Source organism: Tachyglossus aculeatus, chromosome 13, assembly GCF_015852505.1.
Source record: "Tachyglossus aculeatus isolate mTacAcu1 chromosome 13, mTacAcu1.pri, whole genome shotgun sequence".
NCBI classification, from domain to species: domain Eukaryota; kingdom Metazoa; phylum Chordata; class Mammalia; order Monotremata; family Tachyglossidae; genus Tachyglossus; species Tachyglossus aculeatus.
The window spans coordinates 23,233,003-23,254,069 of record NC_052078.1 but is presented as its reverse complement, the minus strand read 5'-3'; the positions used below and the strand labels follow the sequence as shown (position 1 = coordinate 23,254,069).

At 44.9% G+C, this 21,067-nt stretch overlaps 1 protein-coding gene across 1 annotated transcript; it reads right to left on the bottom strand.

The window, feature by feature from the left end:
- Nucleotides 1-11,360: 11,360 nt before the first annotated feature.
- On the bottom strand, nt 11,361-20,189 carry HACD1 (3-hydroxyacyl-CoA dehydratase 1). The gene is made up of 7 exons (XM_038755710.1): nt 20,021-20,189; nt 16,964-17,081; nt 16,749-16,767; nt 16,584-16,672; nt 15,365-15,486; nt 12,373-12,551; nt 11,361-11,572 (listed from the first exon to the last, which is right to left on the bottom strand). Exons 1-7 carry the CDS (start codon nt 20,179-20,181, stop codon nt 11,490-11,492), a joined length of 771 nt encoding a protein of 256 aa, XP_038611638.1. The 5' UTR covers nt 20,182-20,189; the 3' UTR covers nt 11,361-11,489.
- Nucleotides 20,190-21,067: the final 878 nt, after the last annotated feature.

Genomic DNA, 21,067 nt, shown 5'->3' with positions numbered 1-21,067 from the left:
CTTGATGAGGAACTTTCACCTGGATTTAGTGAGACCCTGTGCCTTATTGTGGGCAGGGAATGTGTCTGTTTATTGTTCTACTGCGCTCTCCCAAGCGCTCAGTACAGTGCTTTGCACATAGTAAGTGCTCAATAAATAGGACTGACTGACTTTGAGAATTTCCCATTTCAAAATAGCAATGAAAAAAATCTTATTTAAATATCTGGAGCTAAGCTTTGGGATTTGGGGGGCCATAATAATTATAATAATAATAATTGGCATTTGTTAAGCGCTTACTATGTGCAAAGCACTGTTCTAAGCTCTGGGGAGGATACAGGCTGATCAGGTTGTCCCACGTGGGGTTCACAGTCTTAATCCCCATTTTACAGATGAGGTAACTGAGGCCCAGAGAAGTTGTGACTTGCCCAAGATCACACAGCAGACATGTGGCGGAGTCGGGATTCGAACCCATGACCTCTGACTCCAAAGCCTGTGCTCTTTCCACTGAGCCACACTGCTTCTAAATAATAATGATGGTATTTGTTAAGTGCTTACTATGTGCGAAGCACTGTTCTAAGCGCTGGGGGAGATACAAGGTGATCAGGTTGTCCCACGTGGTGCTCACAGTCTTAATCCCCATTTTACAGATGAGGTAACCGAGGCACAGAGAAGTGAAGTGACTTGCCCAAAGTCACACAGCTGACAATTGGCGGAGCTGGGATTTGAACCCATGACCTCTGACTCCAAAGCCCAGGCTCTTTCCACTGAGCCACGCTGCTTCCACTGAGCCGCATTTTACTAAGTCATCCAAGGAAATCCTGTTGACTTTTTTCCCTGGCAAAAGCTCAATCCTGAAATTTGGGAAACAAAATGAGGCCCCCAGGGGTTGAGCTTATGATTTGGCCGGGAAGCGGAGTCCAGGAGTTCCCGCATTTCGAAATTTTCGAAAGATCCGTCTTCCCTGAAAGAAAAAAATAGCCATGGGGATGAGAAACTCAGGAGTTTCACTGCCGTCTTTGGAAAAAGATGCTGAAACAGCTAGCTTAGTCCTGACACACTTCCTTTCGCAAACGGGGACTTGGCTTTCATTCATTCATTCAATCGTATTTATTGAGCGCTTACTGTGTGCAGAGCACTGTACTAAGCGCTTGGGAAGTCCAAGTTGGCAACATCTAGAGACGGTCCCTACCCAACAGCGGGCTCACAGTCTAGAAGGGGGACACAGACAACAAGACAAAACAGATTAACAAAATAAAATAAATAGAATAAATATCTTACCTCCTTCCCTTCCCCACAACACCTGTATATATGGATATATGTTTGTACATATTTATTACTCTATTTATTTATTTATTTATTTTACTTGTACATTTCTGTTCTATTTATTTTATTTTGTTAGTATGTTTGGTTTTGTTCTCTGTCTCCCCCTTTTAGACCGTGAGCCCACTGTTGGGTAGGGACTGTCTCTATATGTTGCCAATTTGTACTTCCCAAGCGCTTAGTACAGTGCTCTGCACATAGTAAGCGCTCAATAAATACGATTGATGATGATGATGATGATGTACAAATAAAATAAATAAATAGAGCAATAAATACATGCAAACATATATACAGGATATATATATTATGTATATATACATATAATAATAATGATGGCTTTCAAGCGACAAAGTGGAAACATCATGGGCTGGTGAATAGAGGAATGAATCAGGAGGACCTGGGTTCTAATCCCCGCTCTGCCACTTTGCTCTGTCACTTTGGACAAGTCCCTGTCAATTTCTCTGTGCCTCAGTTTCCTCCTCTGTAAAATGGAGGCTAAGATTGCGAGCCCTGTGTGGGACATGATTGACTTGTATCTAGAGGAGCAGCATGTATCTAGAGGAGCGGCATGGCTCAGTGGAAAGAGCCCGGGCTTTGGAGTCAGAGGTCATGGGTTCGAATTCCGGCTCCGCCACATGTCTGCTGTGTGACCTTGGGCGAGTCGCTTAACTTCTCTGAGCCTCAGTTCCCTCATCTGTAAAATGGGGATTAAGACTGTGAGCCCCAAGTGGGACAACTTGATCACCTTGCATCCCCCCCAGCACTTAGAACAGTGCTCTGCACATAGTAAGCGCTTAACAAATGCCGTTATTATCTACCCCAGTGCTTAGAACAGTGCCTGGTACATAATAATAATAATAATAATGGCATTTATTAAGCACTTAAATGGCATAGTGGATACAGCCTGGGCCTCTGAGTCAGAAGGACATGGGTTCGAATGTCGGCTCCACCACTTGTCTGCTATGTGACCTTGGGCAAGTCGCTTCACTTCTCTGGGCCTCAGTTCCCTCATCTGTAAAATGGGGATGAAGACGGTGAGCCCCCTGTGGGACAACCTGATCACCTTGTAACCTCCCCAGCGTTTAGAACAGTGCTTTGCACATAGCAAGCGCTTAATAAATGCCATTATTATTATTATTCTAGACTGTGAGCCCACTGTTGGGTAGGGACCGTCTCTATATGTTGCCAACTTGTACTTCCCAAGCGCTTAATACAGTGCTCTGCACACAGTAAGCGCTCAATAAATACGATTGAATGAATGAATGACTTACTATGTGCAAAGCACTGTTCTAAGCGCTGGGGAGGTTACAGGGTGATCAGGTTCTCCCACGGGGGGCTCACAGTCTTAATCCCCATTTTCCAGATGAGGTAACTGAGGCACAGAGAAGTTAAGTGATTTGCCCAAAGTCACACAGCTGACAATTGGCAGAGCCGGGATTTGAACCCATGAACTCTGACTCCAAAGCCCGGGCTCTTTCCACTGAGCCACGCTACATAGAAAGCGCTTAGCTAATATCATTAAAAAAATAAATGAGAGGTCTTGCCTGTCCTGTCTCAACTACTGCATCAGACTTCCCTGCCTGCTATTTCTCCCCTCTCCAGCCCATACTTTGATCGATTGATTGATCCATTCATTAAATCATATTTATTGAGCGTTTACTGTGCGCAGAGCACTGTACTAAGCTCCTGGAAAGTACAGTGAAGCAATAGAGACAATCCCTGCCCATAAGCAATCATATTTATTGAGTGCTTACTGTGAGCAGAGCACCGTACTAAGCGCTTGGGAAGTACAAATAGCAGGGTTGGCTGATATGTTCCCTGCCCGCAAGGAACCCATATTTTGATCGATTGATTGATTCATTCATTAAATCGTATTTATTGAGCGTTTACTGTGCCCAGAGCACTGTACTGAGCTCCTGGAAAGTACAATGCAGCAATAAAGAGAGACAATCCTTGCCCATAAGCAATCATATTTATTGAGTGCTTACTGTGAGCAGAGCACCGTACTAAGCGCTTGGGAAGTACAAATAGCAGGGTTGGCTGATATGTTCCCTGCCCGCAAGAACCCATACTTTGATCGATTGATTGATTCATTCATTAAATCGTATTTATTGAGCATTTACTGTGCGCAGAGCACTGTACTAAGCTCCTGGAAAGTACAGTGCAGCAATAAAGAGAGACAACCCCTGCCCATAAGCAATCATATTTATTGAGTGCTTACTGTGAGCAGAGCACCGTACTAAGCGCTTGGGAAGTACAAATAGCAGGGTTGGCTGATATGTTCCCTGCCCGCAAGGAACCCATACTTTGATCGATTGATTGAGTCATTCATTAAATCGTATTTATTGAGCGTTTACTGTGCCCAGAGCACTGTACTGAGCTCCTGGAAAGTACAATGCAGCAATAAAGAGAGACAATCCTTGCCCATAAGCAATCATATTTATTGAGTGCTTACTGTGAGCAGAGCACTGTACTAAGCGCTTGGGAAGTACAAATAGCAGGGTTGGCTGATATGTTCCCTGCCCGCAAGGAACCCATACTTTGATCGATTGATTGATTCATTCATTAAATCGTATTTATTGAGCATTTACTGTGCGCAGGGCACTGTACTGAGCTCCGGGAAAGTACAGTGCAGCAATAAAGAGAGGCAATTGTGAGCAGAGCACCATACTAAGCGCTTGGGAAGTACAAATAGCAGGTTTGGCTGATATGTTCCCTGCCCACAAGGAACTTAGAGTCTAGAGTGGGGCGACAGACGTTAATATAAATAAGTAAATTACGGATATGGACGTAAGGGCTGAGAAAGGGGTGGATAAAGGGGACAGATCCAAATGCAAGGGCGATGCAGGAGGGAGTGGGAGAAGAGGAAATGAGGATTTAGTCGGGGAAGGCCTCTTGGAGGAGATGAGCTTTTAATAAGGCTTTGAAGGTGGGGAGAGCGATCGTCTGTCGGATGTGAAGAGGAAGGGCGTTCCAGGCCGGAGGCAGGACGTGGGCGAGGGGTCGGAGGTGAGATAGACGACACGGTGAGTAGGTTGGCATAAGGGGAACAGAGTGTGTGGCCTGGATTGCGGGACGAGAGCGGGGAAGTAAGGTAGGAGGGGGAGCGTCGATTGAGGGTTTGAAAACCGACGGCAGGGATGGCGGAAGTGGATGGCACCATGACTTCATCGGTGACTGTGCTGCTTAAATATCAGAATTCTGCGGTCGCGTTCACGTCGTTAAATTTTTTGGTTGTGTGTGTACCGCTTCCCCTTTTTAGGCTGGTGAGGTTATCTTGGTTTTCTTTATAATAATAATAATAATGTTGGTATTTGTTAAGCGCTTACTATGTGCCAAGCACTGTTCTAAGCGCTGGGGTAGATACAAGGTTGTCCCACAGTCTTAATCCCCATTTTACGGATGAGGGAACTGAGGCCCGGAGCAGTGAAGTGACTTGCCCAAAGTCACACAGCTGACAAGTGGCGGAGCCGGGATTTGAACCCCTGACCTCCGACTCCAAAGCCCGGGCTCTTTCCACTGAGCCACGTTAGACTTTTAATCGGCACTGGTTGATTGATGAATCAGTTTATGCTCGTTTGCATTTTTGGGTTTGGGCCTTTAGAGTGTCATTCCTCCATACATAGCAGTTTTTGAATGTCTGCCTTGGACTTTGCATGATATTCAGAATCTGTTAAGTTGGAAGAGTTTCCCAAGGGAGGGGAAATGTATTTTTTCCCCACCCTGCATTCAGATTTCTTGTTGCATCTTTGCGTAGGACTGCAGAGAAGAAATCGAACAGGCCCAGACCCCCGCATATCCTTGTGCAACCCAATTTCCCCCTCTAGACTCTAAGCTTATTATGGGTGATAATAATAATGATGATGGTATTTGTTAAGCGCCCGCATATCCTTGTGCAACTCAATTTCCCCCTCTAGACTCTAAGCTTATTATGGGTAATAATAATAATAATGATGATGGTATTTGTTAAGCGCTTACTATATGCCAAGCACCGTTCTAAGCGCTGGGGGGATACAAGGTGATCAGGTTGTCCCACGTGGGGCTCACAGTCTTTGTCCCCATTTTACAGATGAGGGAACTGAGGCCCAGAGGAGTGAAGTGACTTGCCCAAGATCACACAGCAGACAAGTGGCGCAGCCGGGATTAGAACCCAAGACCTCCGACTTTATTACTCTATTTATTTATTTATTTATTTATTTTACTTGTACATTTCTATCCTATTTATTTTATTTTGTTGGTATGTTTGGTTCTGCTCTCTGTCTCCCCCTTTTAGACTGTGAGCCCACTGTTGGGTAGGGACTGTCTCTATGTGTTGCCAACTTGTACTTCCCAAGCGCTTAGTACAGTGCTCTGCACATAGTAAGCGCTCAAAAAATACAATTGATTGATTGATTGATTGATTGCCCCTAAGCCACGCTGCTTCTCTAGGGAGTTTGTCTACCAACTCTATGTCGTCCTCTCCCAAGCGCTTTGTACAGTGCCTGGCACTTAGTAGGTGCTCAGTCAATCAGTCGTATTTTTTGAGTGCTTACATTGTGCAGAGCACTGTACTAACTGCTTGGGAGAGTACAGTAAGACTATACACATTTCCTGCCCGTAATGAGCTTCCGTTGATCGATGGATTGATGATGAGAAATGGATCCAACAGGGCACCCCCGGCTCTGACCTGACATGGAGTCGTCTCGGCATCTAAATGATCAATCAATCAATCAATCAATCAATCGTATTTATTGAGCGCTTACTATGTGCAGAGCACTGTACTAAGCGCTTGGGAAGTACAAATTGGCAACACATAGAGACAGTCCCTACCCAACAGTGGGCTCACAGTCTAAAAGGGGGAATGCTCTTTTCAGGGTAGGCCAACAAGTAGTCTATTTCAAGGGGAGTCAGCGCTGTCTTTTTTCAACAAAAAAGGCAGGATAAATTTCCTTAATAATAATAATGTTGGTATTTGTTAAGCGCTTACTATGTGCAAAACACTGTCCTAAGCGCTGGGGTAGATACAAGGTAATCAGGTTGTCCCATGAGGGGCTCACAGTCTTCATCCCCATTTTACCGATGAGGGAACTGAGGCCCAGAGAAGTGAAGTGACTTGCCCAAAATCACACAGCTGACAAGTGGCGGAGCCAGGATTTGAACCCACGGCCTCTGACTCCAAAGCCCGGGCTCTTTCCACAGAGCCACGCTTCTTCTTCTTCTTCTTCTTTTCTGCTGTCTTGTATGTATGTCTGAATGTAATTGCTCATTGCAGTGCTTTGCACAGCGGCATGGCTCAGTGGAAAGAGGCCGGGCTTGGGAGTCAGAGGTCGTGGGTTCTAATCCCGGCTCCGCCACTTGTCAGCCGCGTGACTTCGGGCAAGTCGCTTCACTTCTCTGGGCCTCAGTGACCTCATCTGTAAAATGGGGATGAAGACGTGAGCCCCATGTGGGGCAACCTGATTACCTTGTCTCTACCCCAGCGCTTAGAACAGTGCTTTGCACATAGTAAAAGCTGAACAAATACAACAATTAGTGGAAATGCCCATAACTAGCTTACAGTCTTGCAGACAAGTTTATGGTCTTGTCACTCATAACAACAACAATGACGGTATTTAAGCGCTTACTATGTGCAAAGCACTGTTCTAAGCGCTGGGGAGGTTACAAGGTGATCAGGTTGTCCCACGGTGGGGCTCACAGTCTTAATCCCCGTTTTACAGATGAGGGAACTGAGGCACGGAGAAGCTAAGTGACTTGCCCAAAATCACACAGCTGACAGTTGGCGGAGCCGGGATTTGAACCCATGACCTCTGACTCCAAAGCCCGTGCTCTTGACGCTGAGCCACGCTGCTTCTTCGTATTCCCCAACTCGCTGTCTTTGATCTTCCCAAATCAAACCTTCTAGCTGTTCTTTGGAGTCAGAGGTCAGGGGTTCAAATCCCAGCTCTGCCAATTGCCAGCTGAGTGACCTTGGGCAAGTTACTTAACTTCTCTGGGCCTGTTACCTCATCTGTAAAATGGGGATTAAGACTGTGAGCCCCACGTGGGGCAACCTGATTACCCTGTAACCTCCCCAGCGCTTAGAACAGTGCTTTGCACATAGTAAGCGCTTAATAAATGCCATTATTATTATTATTACTATTATTATTATTATTGTCTACCCCAGCGCTTAGAACAGTGCTTGACACATAGTAAGCGCTTAACAAATACCATAAAAAAAGTGTCTAACAACTCTGTTGTATTGTACTTTCCCAAGAATTTAGTAGAGAGCTCTGCACACAGTAAGTACTCAATAATACCACTTTTTTTAAAAAAAGTCCTTTTTGTGGCCACTCTCACCGATCAAGTCGATAGTGCCCCCTACAGGATTAACCTGATAAAGGCGCTTTAATAGTAATTGTGGTATTTGTTAAGCGCTTACTATGTGCCGGGCACTGTACTAAGCGCTGGGGTAGATACAAGCTGTGTGACTTTGGGCAAGTCATTTAACTTCTCTGGGCCTCAGTTACTTCATCTTTAAAATGGGGACTAAGACTGTGAGCCCCACTTGGGACAAGTATATATATATACACACATATATATGTATATATGTTTGTACGTATTTATTACTCTATGTTACTTGTACATATCTATATATATGTGTATCTGTATATATGTATATATGTTTGTACATATTTATCACTCTATTTATTTATTTATTTTACTTGTACATATCTATTTATTTTATTTTGTTAGTATGTTTGGTCTTGTCATTTAACTTCTCTGGGCCTCAGTTACTTCATCTGTAAAATGGGGACTAAGACTGTGAGCCTCACTTGGGACAAGTATATATATATACACACATATATATGTATATATGTTTGTACATATTTATTACTCTATGTTACTTGTACATATCTATATATAATGTGTGTATCTGTATATATGTATATATGTTTGTACGTATTTATTACTCTATTTATTTATTTATTTATTTATTTTACTTGTACATATCTATTCTATTTATTTTATTTTGTTAGTATGTTTGGTTTTGTCATTTAACTTCTCTGGGCCTCAGTTACTTCATCTGTAAAATGGGGACTAAGACTCTGAGCCCCACTTGGGACAAGTATATATATATACACATATATATATGTATATATGTTTGTACGTATTTATTACTCTATTTATGTTACTTGTACATATCAATATATATATGTGTATCTGTATATCTGTATATATGTACATATTTATTACTCTATTTATTTATTTATTTTACTTGTACATATCTATTCTATTTATTTTATTTTGTTAGTATGTTTGGTTTTGTCATTTAACTTCTCTGGGCCTCAGTTACTTCATCTGTAAAATGGGGACTAAGACTGTGAGCCTCACTTGGGACAAGTATATATATATATATATATACACATATATATGTATATATGTTTGTACATATTTATTACTCTATGTTACTTGTACATATCTATATATATATATGTGTGTGTATCTGTATATATGTATATATGTTTGTACATATTTATTACTCTATTTATTTATTTTACTTGTACATATCTATTCTATTTATTTTATTTTGTTAGTATGTTTGGTTTTGTCATTTAACTTATCTGGGCCTCAGTTACTTCATCTGTAAAATGGGGACTAAGACTGTGAGCCCTACTTGGGACAAGTATATATATATATATATATATATATATATATATATATACACATATATATGTATATATGTTTGTACATATTTATTATTCTATTTATTTTACTTGTACATATCTATATATATGTGTATCTGTATATATGTTTGTACATATTTATTACTCTATTTATTTATTTATTTTACTTGTACATATCTATTTTATTTATTTTATTTTGTTAGTATGTTTGGTTTTGTTCTCTGTCTCCCCCTTTTAGACCGTGAGCCCACTGTTGGGTAGGGACTGTCTCTATATGTTGCCAACGTGTACTTCCCAAGCGCTTAGTCCAGTGCTCTGCACACAGTAAGCACTCAATAAATACGATTGATTGATTGATTGACAACCCGATCACCTTGTATCCCCTCCAGCGTTTAGAACAGCGCTTCGCACATAGTAAGCAATTAACAACTACCATAATTAATTAATTAAGCTCATCAGGCTGGACACGGTCCCTGTCCCACATAGGGCTCCCATTCTTAATCCCCCTTTTACAGATGAGGGAATTGAGGCCCAGAGAAGTGAAGTGGCAGAGCTGGGATTAGAAACCCCGGCATGCAGTAAACGCTCAATAAATACGATTGAATCATCATCATCATCATCAATCGTATTTATTGAGCGCTTACTGTGTGCAGAGCACTGGACTAAGCGCTTGGGAAGTACAAGTTGGCAACAGATAGAGACGGTCCCTACCCAACACCAGGTCCTTCTGACTCCCAGAGATTAGAACTCCGGACCTTCTGAATCCCAGGCCACCTGAAAAAGTGATAAGCAACAGTGATTATTAGCACATTTGAGTTAATCATCAATGTTCTCACCCCCTCCCCCTAATTAAGAAGGGGTGGGGCTGAGGCAGAATAGCTTTTAAAAGCGCTTCTGGAAGGTGCAGATTTTTGTGTCATGTTACTTCATTTTCCTACAGTTAAAACACACTGCCCTGTTTTTTTGAGAACATCATTTTTAAAAAACCCCAAGCCAGAATTATTATTCCCGTTATCCATGGGTTTGTCTTTGTCGAAAACTGTCTTGCGCTGAAAGAAACCTGTCTCTGATGTAGCAGGAGCGATTGACCATCGTGAGAGAAGAGGAAAAAGTAAGTATGTGCATGTAGGTGAGAGTGCTCGACTTTACAGACTGATTACAAAGATTTGAAGTCGTTGCAGGATATCAATCAATCGTATTTATTGAGCGCTTACTATGTGCAGAGCAGAGGATAGGCAGAACGCAAGTACGAAACTGCAATACTGACCTTGGAGAATCCAGGAATTTTATATAATCATTGAACGCTTTTTAAAAATAGTATTTACAATAATAATTATGGTATTTAAGTGCTTACTACGTGTCAGGCACTGTCCTAAGCGCTGGGTAGATACAAGATAATCAGTCCAGTCCCTGTCCCATATGGGGTTCACAGTTCCCATCCCCATTTTACAGGCATAGAGAAGTGAAATGACTTGCCCAAGGTCACACAGTAGACAACTGGTGGAGCCGGGATGAGAACCCAGGCTCTAAGCACGATGCCACGCTGCTTGGCTCAGTGGAAAGAGCATGGGCTTGAGAGTCAGAGGACGTGGGTTCTAATCCCACCTCTACCACTTGTCTGCTGTGTGACTTTGGGCAAGTCATTTAACTTCTCTGTGCCTCAGTTCCCTCATCTGCAAAATGGGGATTAAGACTGTGAGCCCCACGTGGGACAACCTGATTACCTTGTATCTACCCCAGCGCTTCTAACAGTGCTTGGCAAATCCCATAATTATTATTATTATTATTCAGTCCAGAATCACAGGACTCAATTTTTTTAAAACGGTATTTATTTAGCGCTTTCTATGTGTCAAGCACTGTCCTAAGCGCTGGGTAGATACAAGACAGACAGGTTGGACGCGGTCCCTGTCCCCCGTAGCGCTCACAGTCCAAGTCGGAGCTGTTTGTGTTCTGTCCGGTTCTGGGAAATACGGTGGATGTTTCAGGATTAGGATCGGATGGCACAAGCTTCCCTGTGTGACTTACCTACCCTCCTTGTATTCTCCACTCCTGCCATTAGTCTGCTGTGTGACCTTGGACAAGTCACTTATCCTCTCTGTGCCTCGGTTACCTCATCTGTAAAATGGGGATTAAGACTGTGAGCCCCATGTGGGACAGGGACTGAGTAGCTTGGATCACTGAAAACCAAAGGACCTCTACATTAGGTTTGGTTGTTGGTTTTTTTTGGCAGAGATGTTTCCTATATATACTTCTTTAAATCTTAATATTATTCTGGGACCCATGAGAGCTTTAATGATGACGATCAATTTAGCACTTTATTGGTGGTTGTATTTTCATATTATTTAAGGGAGGAAAGATTGCTATGGTTAAGTTTGTAGAAAAAGATTTAAGGGAAGTTTCAAGAAATACTACGATCCATTATATTTCATGCAGTTATTTATTCTTGTTCCACAACTTAAAACCTGGGCACATGAGGATCAAAGAGATTTTTGCATTGGAGTAAAAATCCTTGTTATTTTGATAAAGCATCACTGTTGAAGGGGAGAGTTAATCATCCTTTTCTACAATCACTTCTCCGTGAAGCACCTTCCTTCTTTGGCGTAGCATGTGAAAATAGAGCTGTGGAAACACTTGATTGAACAAAGAAAAAGAGACAAGGAAAAGTCAGCTATTTGAAGTAAAACACCCCTTGGAACGCCACCTATTGCATTACTGGGCAGAGATTCATAAAATTCAATTATATAGATGAATCAATGTAAGCAAATAAGACAGATCATGCACCTTCTATGTATCAGATGCTAATTAGAAGTCTACTTTTTACTTTATGGGCCAACGTGAGAGCCATAAAAGCAACGTTGGGCTTTCAATGTCAAGAATATAGAAGGGGGAGGTTAAAAAAAATGACTTCAAACCAAAGGGGACATAAGCCAAGGTGTGAAAAACGGCAACATTTACCCCACCGGGTGTGTTGGACGCCAGGGGAAACTATGTTGAGCTTACACAGAAATATCCCAAAGAATAAAGAAGAACTAATGAATCAAATCCATGGTATTTATTGGGCACTTACGGTGTGCTGAGCGCTATACAACAGAATAGGTCGACACGTTCCCTCCCCACAAGGACCTTACGATCTAGAGCAAATGCAACAGATTCTCAGACTTTTGTCATCTTCAATGGGGAGCTGGGACTACTTAGCCAATCGATCGGGTTTGTTTGAGCACTTACTATGTGCAGAAGAGACTTGTCGCGTTGAGAAAATACAACTCCCAACTATTTCTTTGCTTTGCTCAGCCCTTCTGATGGGGAAATCTTAACAGAGTTTGCCTCTTCACTTGACTTAATGGCAGTAGATTGTTGAAGATTGAAACCAAAGAGCGGACAAATTTAAACCTAGTACCCCATGGACAGTCCGAGGAAAGCATATACTTACACGGGATGTAGGACGCCATTGTGATGAGAAGAAAATAATAATAGTCAAAAGAGATGTTGTATTTGTTTGGAAGTCTTAATGAAAACATTCCGGTTTTCTTCACATAAGGCAAGGCGGCATAAATCGTTAACAGCTCACCAGCAACTCCGACAGGGTATAAGATGATAAATAAATTGTACCTGAAGACATAGAACCTTAATTATTTTTGTCTCAAATCTAGGCGACGTGGTGCGCGATATACCCTTAGCACAGAAATAGGCTTGTATGGCTATTAAATACATCCTTTTAAAAAAATTAGTAGAAAAAATCCACAGTGTATCACACCAAACAAATTCAATTAATTTATCACTTTCAACATGCAGTCAAAAACAGAAACTGAAACCTGAAAATATTTTTTTAGAATTCACATGGAATAGTCATGCAGATGCAATTATTTTTAGACTGGAAAAAAAATAACGAAGTAAATGCATGAGATCTAAAAAGTGTGCACTCCATACCCAAATTTAAGTAGTAGCATTAATACTAATAGTAGTGTTTGATAAGCGCTTACTATTTGACGAGCAATGTACTAAGCGCTGGGGTCGATGTAGAAAATCAGGCTCTCAGTCTGAGGGAGAACAGGGATTGAATCCTCATTTTACAGATGAGGGAACTGAGGCACAGAGAAGTTAAGTGACTTGCCCAAGGTCACACAGCCGTTACGCGTCAGAGCTGGGAGTAGAACCCAGGGCCTCTTGCTTTCAGGCCTGTGTTCTGCAGTGTGGTTTAGCGGAGAGAGCACAGGCCTGAGAGTCAGAAGGACCTGGGTTCTAATTCCGGCTCCGCCACAAGTCTGCTTTGTGACTTAACTTCTTTGGGCCTCAGTTCCCTCATCTGTAAAATGGGGATTAAGAGAGCGAGCCCCATGTGGGACGGGGACTGTGTCCAACCTGATTAGCTTGTATCTAGAACAGTGCGTGGCACATAGTACGCGCTTAACAAGTATCATAATTATTATTTGTATTAGGCTACGCCGCTTCACCAGCAGTAGTCATAGCAGCACTCTTTGTGGGGCACTCATTATGTGTGGTGCACTGTACTGGGTGCTTGGGAAGTACAGAAAATGAAATAATACGCTCTCTGTGCCCAAATTTCAGCTCTGCCACTTGTGCGCTGTGTTGTTGGGTAACTCATTTAACTTCTCTTTAACCTCAGTTTCCTCATCTGTTGTACTGTCCTCTCCCAAGCGCTCAGTAAAGTGCTCTGCACCTAGTAAGCGCTCAATAAATAACACTGATTGATTGATTGAGCTTACAGTCTAGAGGGAAAGTATGGCACCATTTGTTCCAACGGAACAGGCTCGGTATGGAGTGCAAAGCCAAGGTAAAAGGGAGGCTGCAGGGCATGACTAAGATGGGATCTGCTTGGATATGTTGTTGAGGAAAGGCTTTTTTTTTTCTCTCCAATGGCATTTGTTAAGCGCTTACTATGTGCCCGACACGGGTTGGACACAGTCTCTGTCCCAAATGGCATTTATTAAGCTATTACTATGTGCAAAGCACTGTCCTAAGCACTAGGGAGGTTACAAGGTGATCAGGTTGTCCCACGGGGGGCTCCCAGTCTTCACCCCCATTTTACAGATGAGGTAACTGAGGCACAGAGAAGTTAAGTGACTTGCCCAAAGTCACCTAGCTGACAATTGGCAGAGCTGGGGTTTGAACCCATGATCTCTGACTCCAAAGCCCGTTGCTCTTTCCACTGAGCCACGCTGCTTCTCTGAGCCACGATGCTTCTCTATGGGGCTCTCAGTTTTAACGCCTCCATAATTTACAGTTGAAGAAACTGAGGCGCCCAAGGCTGCGCAGAGGAGGGGGGTCGGAGCTGGAATTAGAACCCAGGTCCTTCTGATTCCCAGGCCTGGGCTCTATCTGCTGCTTCTCTATGGTGCTATCTTCACCAAAGCAGTCGTTGGCAGGGATTCCGTTTTTGCAGTTGGATAATTACGGAATCCGAACTTCTACAGTTTAGGGAGGCAGAGCTGCTCCCTGAAACCTCTATCCTCATCCACACCTGTGCCCTGCTCTCATGTTTCTGTTATTTGCCAGCTCTGGTCTAGTTACACTAAGGACACATCTGTCTTTATTTTTTATTTTAATTGCTGTTGTTCCTAGGACAGCCTAGTGGATAGAGCCCAGGCCTAGGAGTCAGAAGGACCTGGGTTCTAATCCCGGCTCCGACACTCGTCTGCTGTGCGACCTTGGACAAGTCACTTCACTTCTCTGGGACTGTAAAATGGGGGTTAAAACTGGGAGCCCCATGTGGGACAGGGACTGTCCCCGACCTGGTTATCTTGTAATAATAATAATGATTATGGTATTTAAGTGCTTCCTATGTGCCAAGCACTGTTCTAAGTGCTGGGATACAGACAGGGTAAGCAGGTTGTCCCACGCGGGGCTCACACTTTTAATCCCCATTTTCCAGAGGAGGTAACTGAGGCACAGAGAAGTTAAGTGACTTGCTCAAGGTCACACAGCACACGAGTGGCAGTCAGAATTAGAACCCATGACCTCTGACTTCCAAGCCTGTGCTCTTTCCACTAAGCCAAGCTGCTTCTCTCTCTACCTACCTGTATCTATCCTAGCACTTAAAACAGCACATAGATAGCGCTTAGTACAGTGCTCTGCACATAGTAAGCGCTCAATAAATACGATTGATGATGATGATGATGATGATAGAGATTAACCAGTACCATTATTATTGTTATTACTACTGGTGGTGGCGGAGCAAAATAATTGCTGTATTTTGTATCACGCCTGATGATTTGCTGAAGAGAAGGAAAAGTTCATCTCTTCATTACTTACATCTAATATCCCACGACAACTTTTCGTAAACATTCTGGAGTGTTCCGCTGACACGCTGGCAGGGCCCCGGCTCGACACGGAGGTGTTAGTTGAGCATGCAGGGAAAACGCAAGCACCGAACTGTGAGAAGTTTTGCCGCAAGAGCAATCGACCTGGCCCACTTAATGAAGTATGGCAAGTGGTTGAGAAGGTTAAATGTGTAGAAGGAATATCGAGTAATCTCCGTCACCGTCCACGCCACCAGGAAAAGAGCAACGCTCTCCTCGTTCTGGACCTGCAGTGGTATAAAGAATAAGAACAACGATAATAATAACACTAGTACTTGTTAAGCGCTTCCTATGTGCCAAGCACTGCTCTAGGTGCTTGTTTTTGCCTGCCTACTTTTTTGTTTTGTTGTCTCTCTCCCCACTTCTAGACTATGAGCCTGTTGTTGGGTAGGGATTGTCTCTGTTTCCAAGCGCTTAATACAGTGCTTTGCACATAGTGCTCAATAAATGACTGAATGAAGTTAATCAGGTTAGAAACAGTCCCTGTCCCACATGAAGCTCACGCTCTTAACCATTTTACAGAGGAGGTAAGTGAGGCCCACAGAAGTTAAGCAGCTTGCCCAAGGTCAGACAGCAGACACGTGGTGGAGCAGGGTTTAGAACTCAGATCCTGCTGAATCTCGGGCCCGGGCTCTAACCGTGATGCCACGCTGCTTACACAGATCACCTGTATTCTTCTATTTATTTTCTGGGAAGACAACATATCATCTTTGCGTTTTCCTGCTACTAAAAGCATCTCACGGTAAGACCAACTTGATTTCATATGAAGGGTTGCAGTTATTATTTATAAAATGTGCATAGAAACATATATTTTTTATAGTGCCTGGCAGTGAATTGCTGATAACGAAACCAAAGATTCATTACATCTAGGCCTTCCTTGGGGAAGTCAAATTCATTCTACACCCCACTGGGGAGGAACATAAGCTATTGTTAGTTTATTAGAAGTCAATTCAAGTCACATTTATTACTTCTATTGACTACTTTCCAAATTGAGCAATCGATTAATAAATCAATGGCACCGTGGATACAGCACGGGCCTGAGACTCAGAAGGACCTGGGTTCTAATCCCGGATCCAATTCGAGTCATATTTATTTGCTTCTATTTACTTCTTTCCAAACTGAGCAATAAATCAGTAAATCAATGATATTGATTGAGTACTTAGCAAATCCCATCATTACTATTCATAAAGCTTGAGCCTCAACCTGAATGTCCTTGTTAATTTTTGACCTGAATGTACTTGTTAATTTGTGAACGGCTTTGGTGCTTACCACGGTATTAACCAGAACTTGTTTATTCAACTGAAAGACACGCTCATTTACTTACCGGCTTAATACTATGGGTGATAAGCCACACCATGAAGATTCTTGAACTAACTTGAACTCCAGTCACCAGGACAGAGGTGGGCACGATTCCTTGAAGAGAAAAACGAGTCAACTGTCTTCTTCATCTCGATCTTCAGTTAATTTACAAATAAAACCGGGAACTCACCGACTGCACAGTGGACTATCTGTGGGGGAAAACGGAAAAATGACAAGTCAACCTGAAACGCTTTCCATCTGCGGAATAAAAATCGACAAATTTAAAAGGCTAGTTAAGAAATGGTACAGTCAGATTAGGCATATCAAAAACATTTCAAACGGTACAAAAGGAGAAATACTCAGAAAAAGGACCGGTAAGATTGGGGGTGTAAATTAAAAATATACCTCAAGCATCGCAAATGACTGGAAAAATTTAAGTATCTTCTGAATGTTCCTGTATAAACCTTTATGTGTTCCGTTCTCCAAGTAAAACCGTCCCATGGAAACAGCCAGGACCAACCAACTGGATAAAATAAAATGTAGAATGAGAAACTTATAAAGAGCCTATTATTTTAAAATGATGATTTTCCTGTTTAACGGTCAGATTATTAAAAGAGGAGATTAATTTCATTTTGATCAACCTGAGATTCATGCTCCAGAGTCGTTTTACTACTAAATTAAAGAAAGTGACTGGAAAGCTCTGTTTTGGATTTACAACTAGGGGTGGGGGGAGAAAAAGGGAGAAGTCGGAGATGGAGAGAGGGCAGATTTTCTAGACTGTGAGCCCGCTGTTGGGTAGGGACCGTCTCTATATGTTGCCAACTTGTACTTCCCAAGCGCTTAGTACAGTGCTCTGCACACAGTAAGTGCTCAATAAATACGACTGAATGAATCCTATCTTTTCTAGTTTAAGTTAAAGCTACTTTTTCCTTTTATGAGACCCCAAGTACGCAGGTTGTGGCTGAAAAGACGCTGCACGAGTGAAAGTGGAAGAGTCAAAGCAGATGCGTCAGAATCATGCCATCGTCCATCCGTTCTTCTAATGTATCCCACCCAGAGGGGAGTGGCAAGAGCTGGGATTCGAACTCTGATCCTCTGACTCCCAGCCTCGGGGGGCATCTGCTCTTTGGTGAAATGAAAAGGAACAAATAAGAGTAGGAAGAGTAGAATCAGACCAATCCTGCTAACACGCGGGACAGTGCCTTGACTCTCGGCAACTACCACAGAATTGACGAATGAAGGCTTCCAGGTTTGTTCGCGTGGGGCCAACGGGCTGGAGAAAACCAAACGGGGTTGGCCGGCGAGCTCACAAGACTTTCACGAGGGGAAGGCAAAGCACGTGGCCTACTGGAAAGAGCCCGGTCCTGGGAGTCAGAAGGACCTGGGTTCTAATCCCGCTCCGCCGCTTGTCGGCGGTGTGACTTTGGGCGACTCATTTCTCTGGGACTCGGTTCCCTCATCTGTAAAATGGGGGATAAGACTGTGAGCCCCGTGGGGGACAGGGACTATGTCCACCTTGATGATCTTGTACCTACCCTAGTGCTTAGAGCGGTACCTGGCACATTGTAAGCACTTAAATACCAAAAAAAAAAAAAAAAAAAATAGCCGGTCTGCCAGGCGGGAGGGCCAGGGCTTGCTGGCCTCAGGGAAGCCTCAGGCCTAGAAAGGCCTCCCTCTTTGTATAATAATCATGGTATTTATTAAGCGCTTACTATGTGCAAAACACTGTTCTAAGCGCTGGGGAGTTTACTAGGTGATCAGGTTGTCCCACGGGGTGCTCACAGTCTTCATCCCCATTTTACAAGTGAGTGAACTGAGGCCCAGAGAAGTTAAGTGACTTGGCCAGAGTCCCACAGCTGACAATTGGCAGAGCCGGGATTTGAACCCTTGGCCTCTGACTCCAAAGCCCAGGCTCTTTCCACTGAGCCACGCTTCTTCCCCGTGTCCCCTCAAAGCCTTACTGAAGGCCCATCTCCTCCAAGGGGCCTTCCCTGACTAAGCCCTCCTATCCTCTTCTCCCTCTTCCCTGGACATGGCGGCAGGATGTTGAAGAGCGGGTGACCGGGATTGGCGTGGCACCGAGGGGAGGGTGATCGGGGCATTGTGGCGCTGAGGGGAGGCAGGGGGGCTGGGGTGTCGTGCTGAGGGAAGGGGGGACAGGGTGGTCAGTGCTGAGGGGAGGGTGGGCAGGGTGGTGCGGCCCTAAGGGAAGGGGGACTAGGGTGTCATGCTGAGGGGAGGGTGGATGGGGCACCGCGCTGATGGGAAGGGGGGACAGGGTGGTGCGGTACTGAGGGGAGGGTGGACAGGGCAGTGTGGTGCTGAGGACAGGGTGGATGGGACGGTGTGATGCTGAGAGGAGGGTGGACAGGGCGGTGTGATGCTGAGAGGAGGGTGGACAGGGTGGTGTGATGCTGAGAGGAGGGTGGACAGGGCGGTGCTGGGGGGAGAGTGGACAGGGCAGTGTGGTGCTGAGGGGAGGGTGGACAGGGCGGTGTGGTGCTGAGGGGAGGGTGGACAGGGCCGTGTGGTGCTGAGGGGAGGGTGGACAGGGCCGTGTGGTGCTGAGGGGAGGGTGGACAGGGCCGTGTGGTGTGGTGCTGAGGGGAGGGTGGACAGGGCCGTGTGGTGCTGAGGGGAGGGTGGACAGGGCCGTGTGGTGCGGTGCTGAGAGAAGGGTGGACAGGGCGATGCGGTGCTGAGGGGAGGGTGGACAGGGCCCTGTGGTGCTGAGGGAAGGGTGGACAAGGTGGTGTGGTGTTGAGAGGAGGGTGGACAGGGTGGTGTGGTGCTGAGGGGAGGGTGGACAGGGCGGTGTGGTGCTGAGGGGAGGGTGGACAGGGCGGTGTGATGCTGAGAGGAGGGTGGACAGGGCGGTGTGGTGCTGAGAGGAGGGTGGACAGGGCGGTGTGGTGCTGAGGGGAGGGTGGACAGGGCGGTGTGATGCAGAGAGGAGGGTGGACAGGGCGGTGTGGTGCTGAGGGGAGGATGGACAGGGCAGTGCGGTGCTGAGGGGAGGATGGACAGGGCGGTGCGGTGCTGAGGGGAGGATGGACAGGGCGGTGCGGTGCGGTGCTGAGGGGAGGATGGACAGGGCGGTGCGGTGCTGAGGGGAGGCTGCACAAGGCCGTGTGGTGCTGAGGGGAGGGTGGACAGGGCGGTGTGATGCTGAGAGGAGGGTGGACAGGGCGGTGCGGTGCTGAGGGGAGGATGGACAGGGCCGTGTGGTGCTGGGGGGAGGGTGGACAGGGCGGTGCGGGCCCTAAAGGAGGGGTAAATGGGGCGTCATGCTGAGGGGAGGGTGTGAGGGTGAGGGGGGTGGCCCGGAGAGGAGGGTGGGCAGGGCCGCAAGGCCCTCTGGGAAAGGTGAGCAGGGGCGTCGCGCTGAGGGGAGGGTGGACAGGTGGTCGGAGGGGAGGGCACGGGAGGGGAGGGGGCCCGGGTGCGTCGGTGGGTCGGTACCCGGCCGTCATGGCGATATTGTAGAAGATGAGCCAGGCGGTGGCGAGGAGGCCGAGGCGCCTGCGCTTCCCCGCCTGTCGGTCCCGGCCGGGCTGCGGCCGCGCGCCGCCATCGGGGGCTCCGTCCTCCTCCTCCTCCTCCGCCTCCTCACGGGCCGCCATGTTGGCCGCGACGCCACCCGAAGGGGGGACGCCCCGCGCATGCGCATTTCCCCCCCGAGCTACTTGTTGAGCGTCTGTGGCCTCTCCTGAGGTGACAGGTGATAACTACAGATCCCCGTTATCATGATGAATCATCAGTGATTTTATCGTAGAATAAAGAATGCAATAAATGATCGCGTACCTGCATAATGGGTAGCTGCGTGTCGATAATTCGATCGATTTGATTGAGCGCTTACAGGGTGCGGAGCATCCGTTCGTTCGTTCGGTCGTCTTTATTGAGCGCTTGGCGCCTGCAGGGCACTGTACTGAGCGCCTGCGAGGGCCCAAATCGGCAACAATCAATCAATCAATCAATCAATCAATCAACAGGTAGAGACGCTCCCTACCCAACAACGGGCGAGAAGGGGGGACTATTAATTGTCGGTAAATAATAAATAATTGTATTTAATAAATGATAAGCGAGGGTAGGTAGATAATTGTACAACAAACGATTGTATTCGGTAAATGATAAATAATGGTATATAAATTGAATTTGATAAATAATGACATAGATAATTGCAGTTAAATAATAAGTCATAGTATAATTGTACAACAAACAATTGTATTCGGTAAATGATAAGTAATGGTATATAAATGGAATTTGATAAATAATGACATAGATAATTGCCGTTAAATAATAAGTCATAGTATAATTGTACAACAAACAGTTGTATTCGGTAAATGATAAATAATGGTATATAAATTGAATTGGATAAATAATGACATAGATAATTGCCGTTAAATAATAAGTCATAGTATAATTGTACAACAAACAGTTGTATTCGGTAAATGATAAGTAATGGTATATAAATTGAATTTGATAAATAATGACATGGATAATTGCCGT

Excerpts from the sequence above, each read along its gene's own strand:
- HACD1 (XM_038755710.1), bottom strand. The coding sequence starts at position 20,181 with ATGGCGGCCCGTGAGGAGGCGGAGGAGGAGGAGGAGGACGGAGCCCCC. Across the intron at positions 17,082-20,020 it reads AATATCGCCATGACGGCCGG|TTGGTTGGTCCTGGCTGTTT; the intron begins GTACCGACCCAC and ends TATTTTATCCAG. Across the intron at positions 15,487-16,583 it reads TCACCCATAGTATTAAGCCG|GTCCAGAACGAGGAGAGCGT; the intron begins GTAAGTAAATGA and ends ATACCACTGCAG.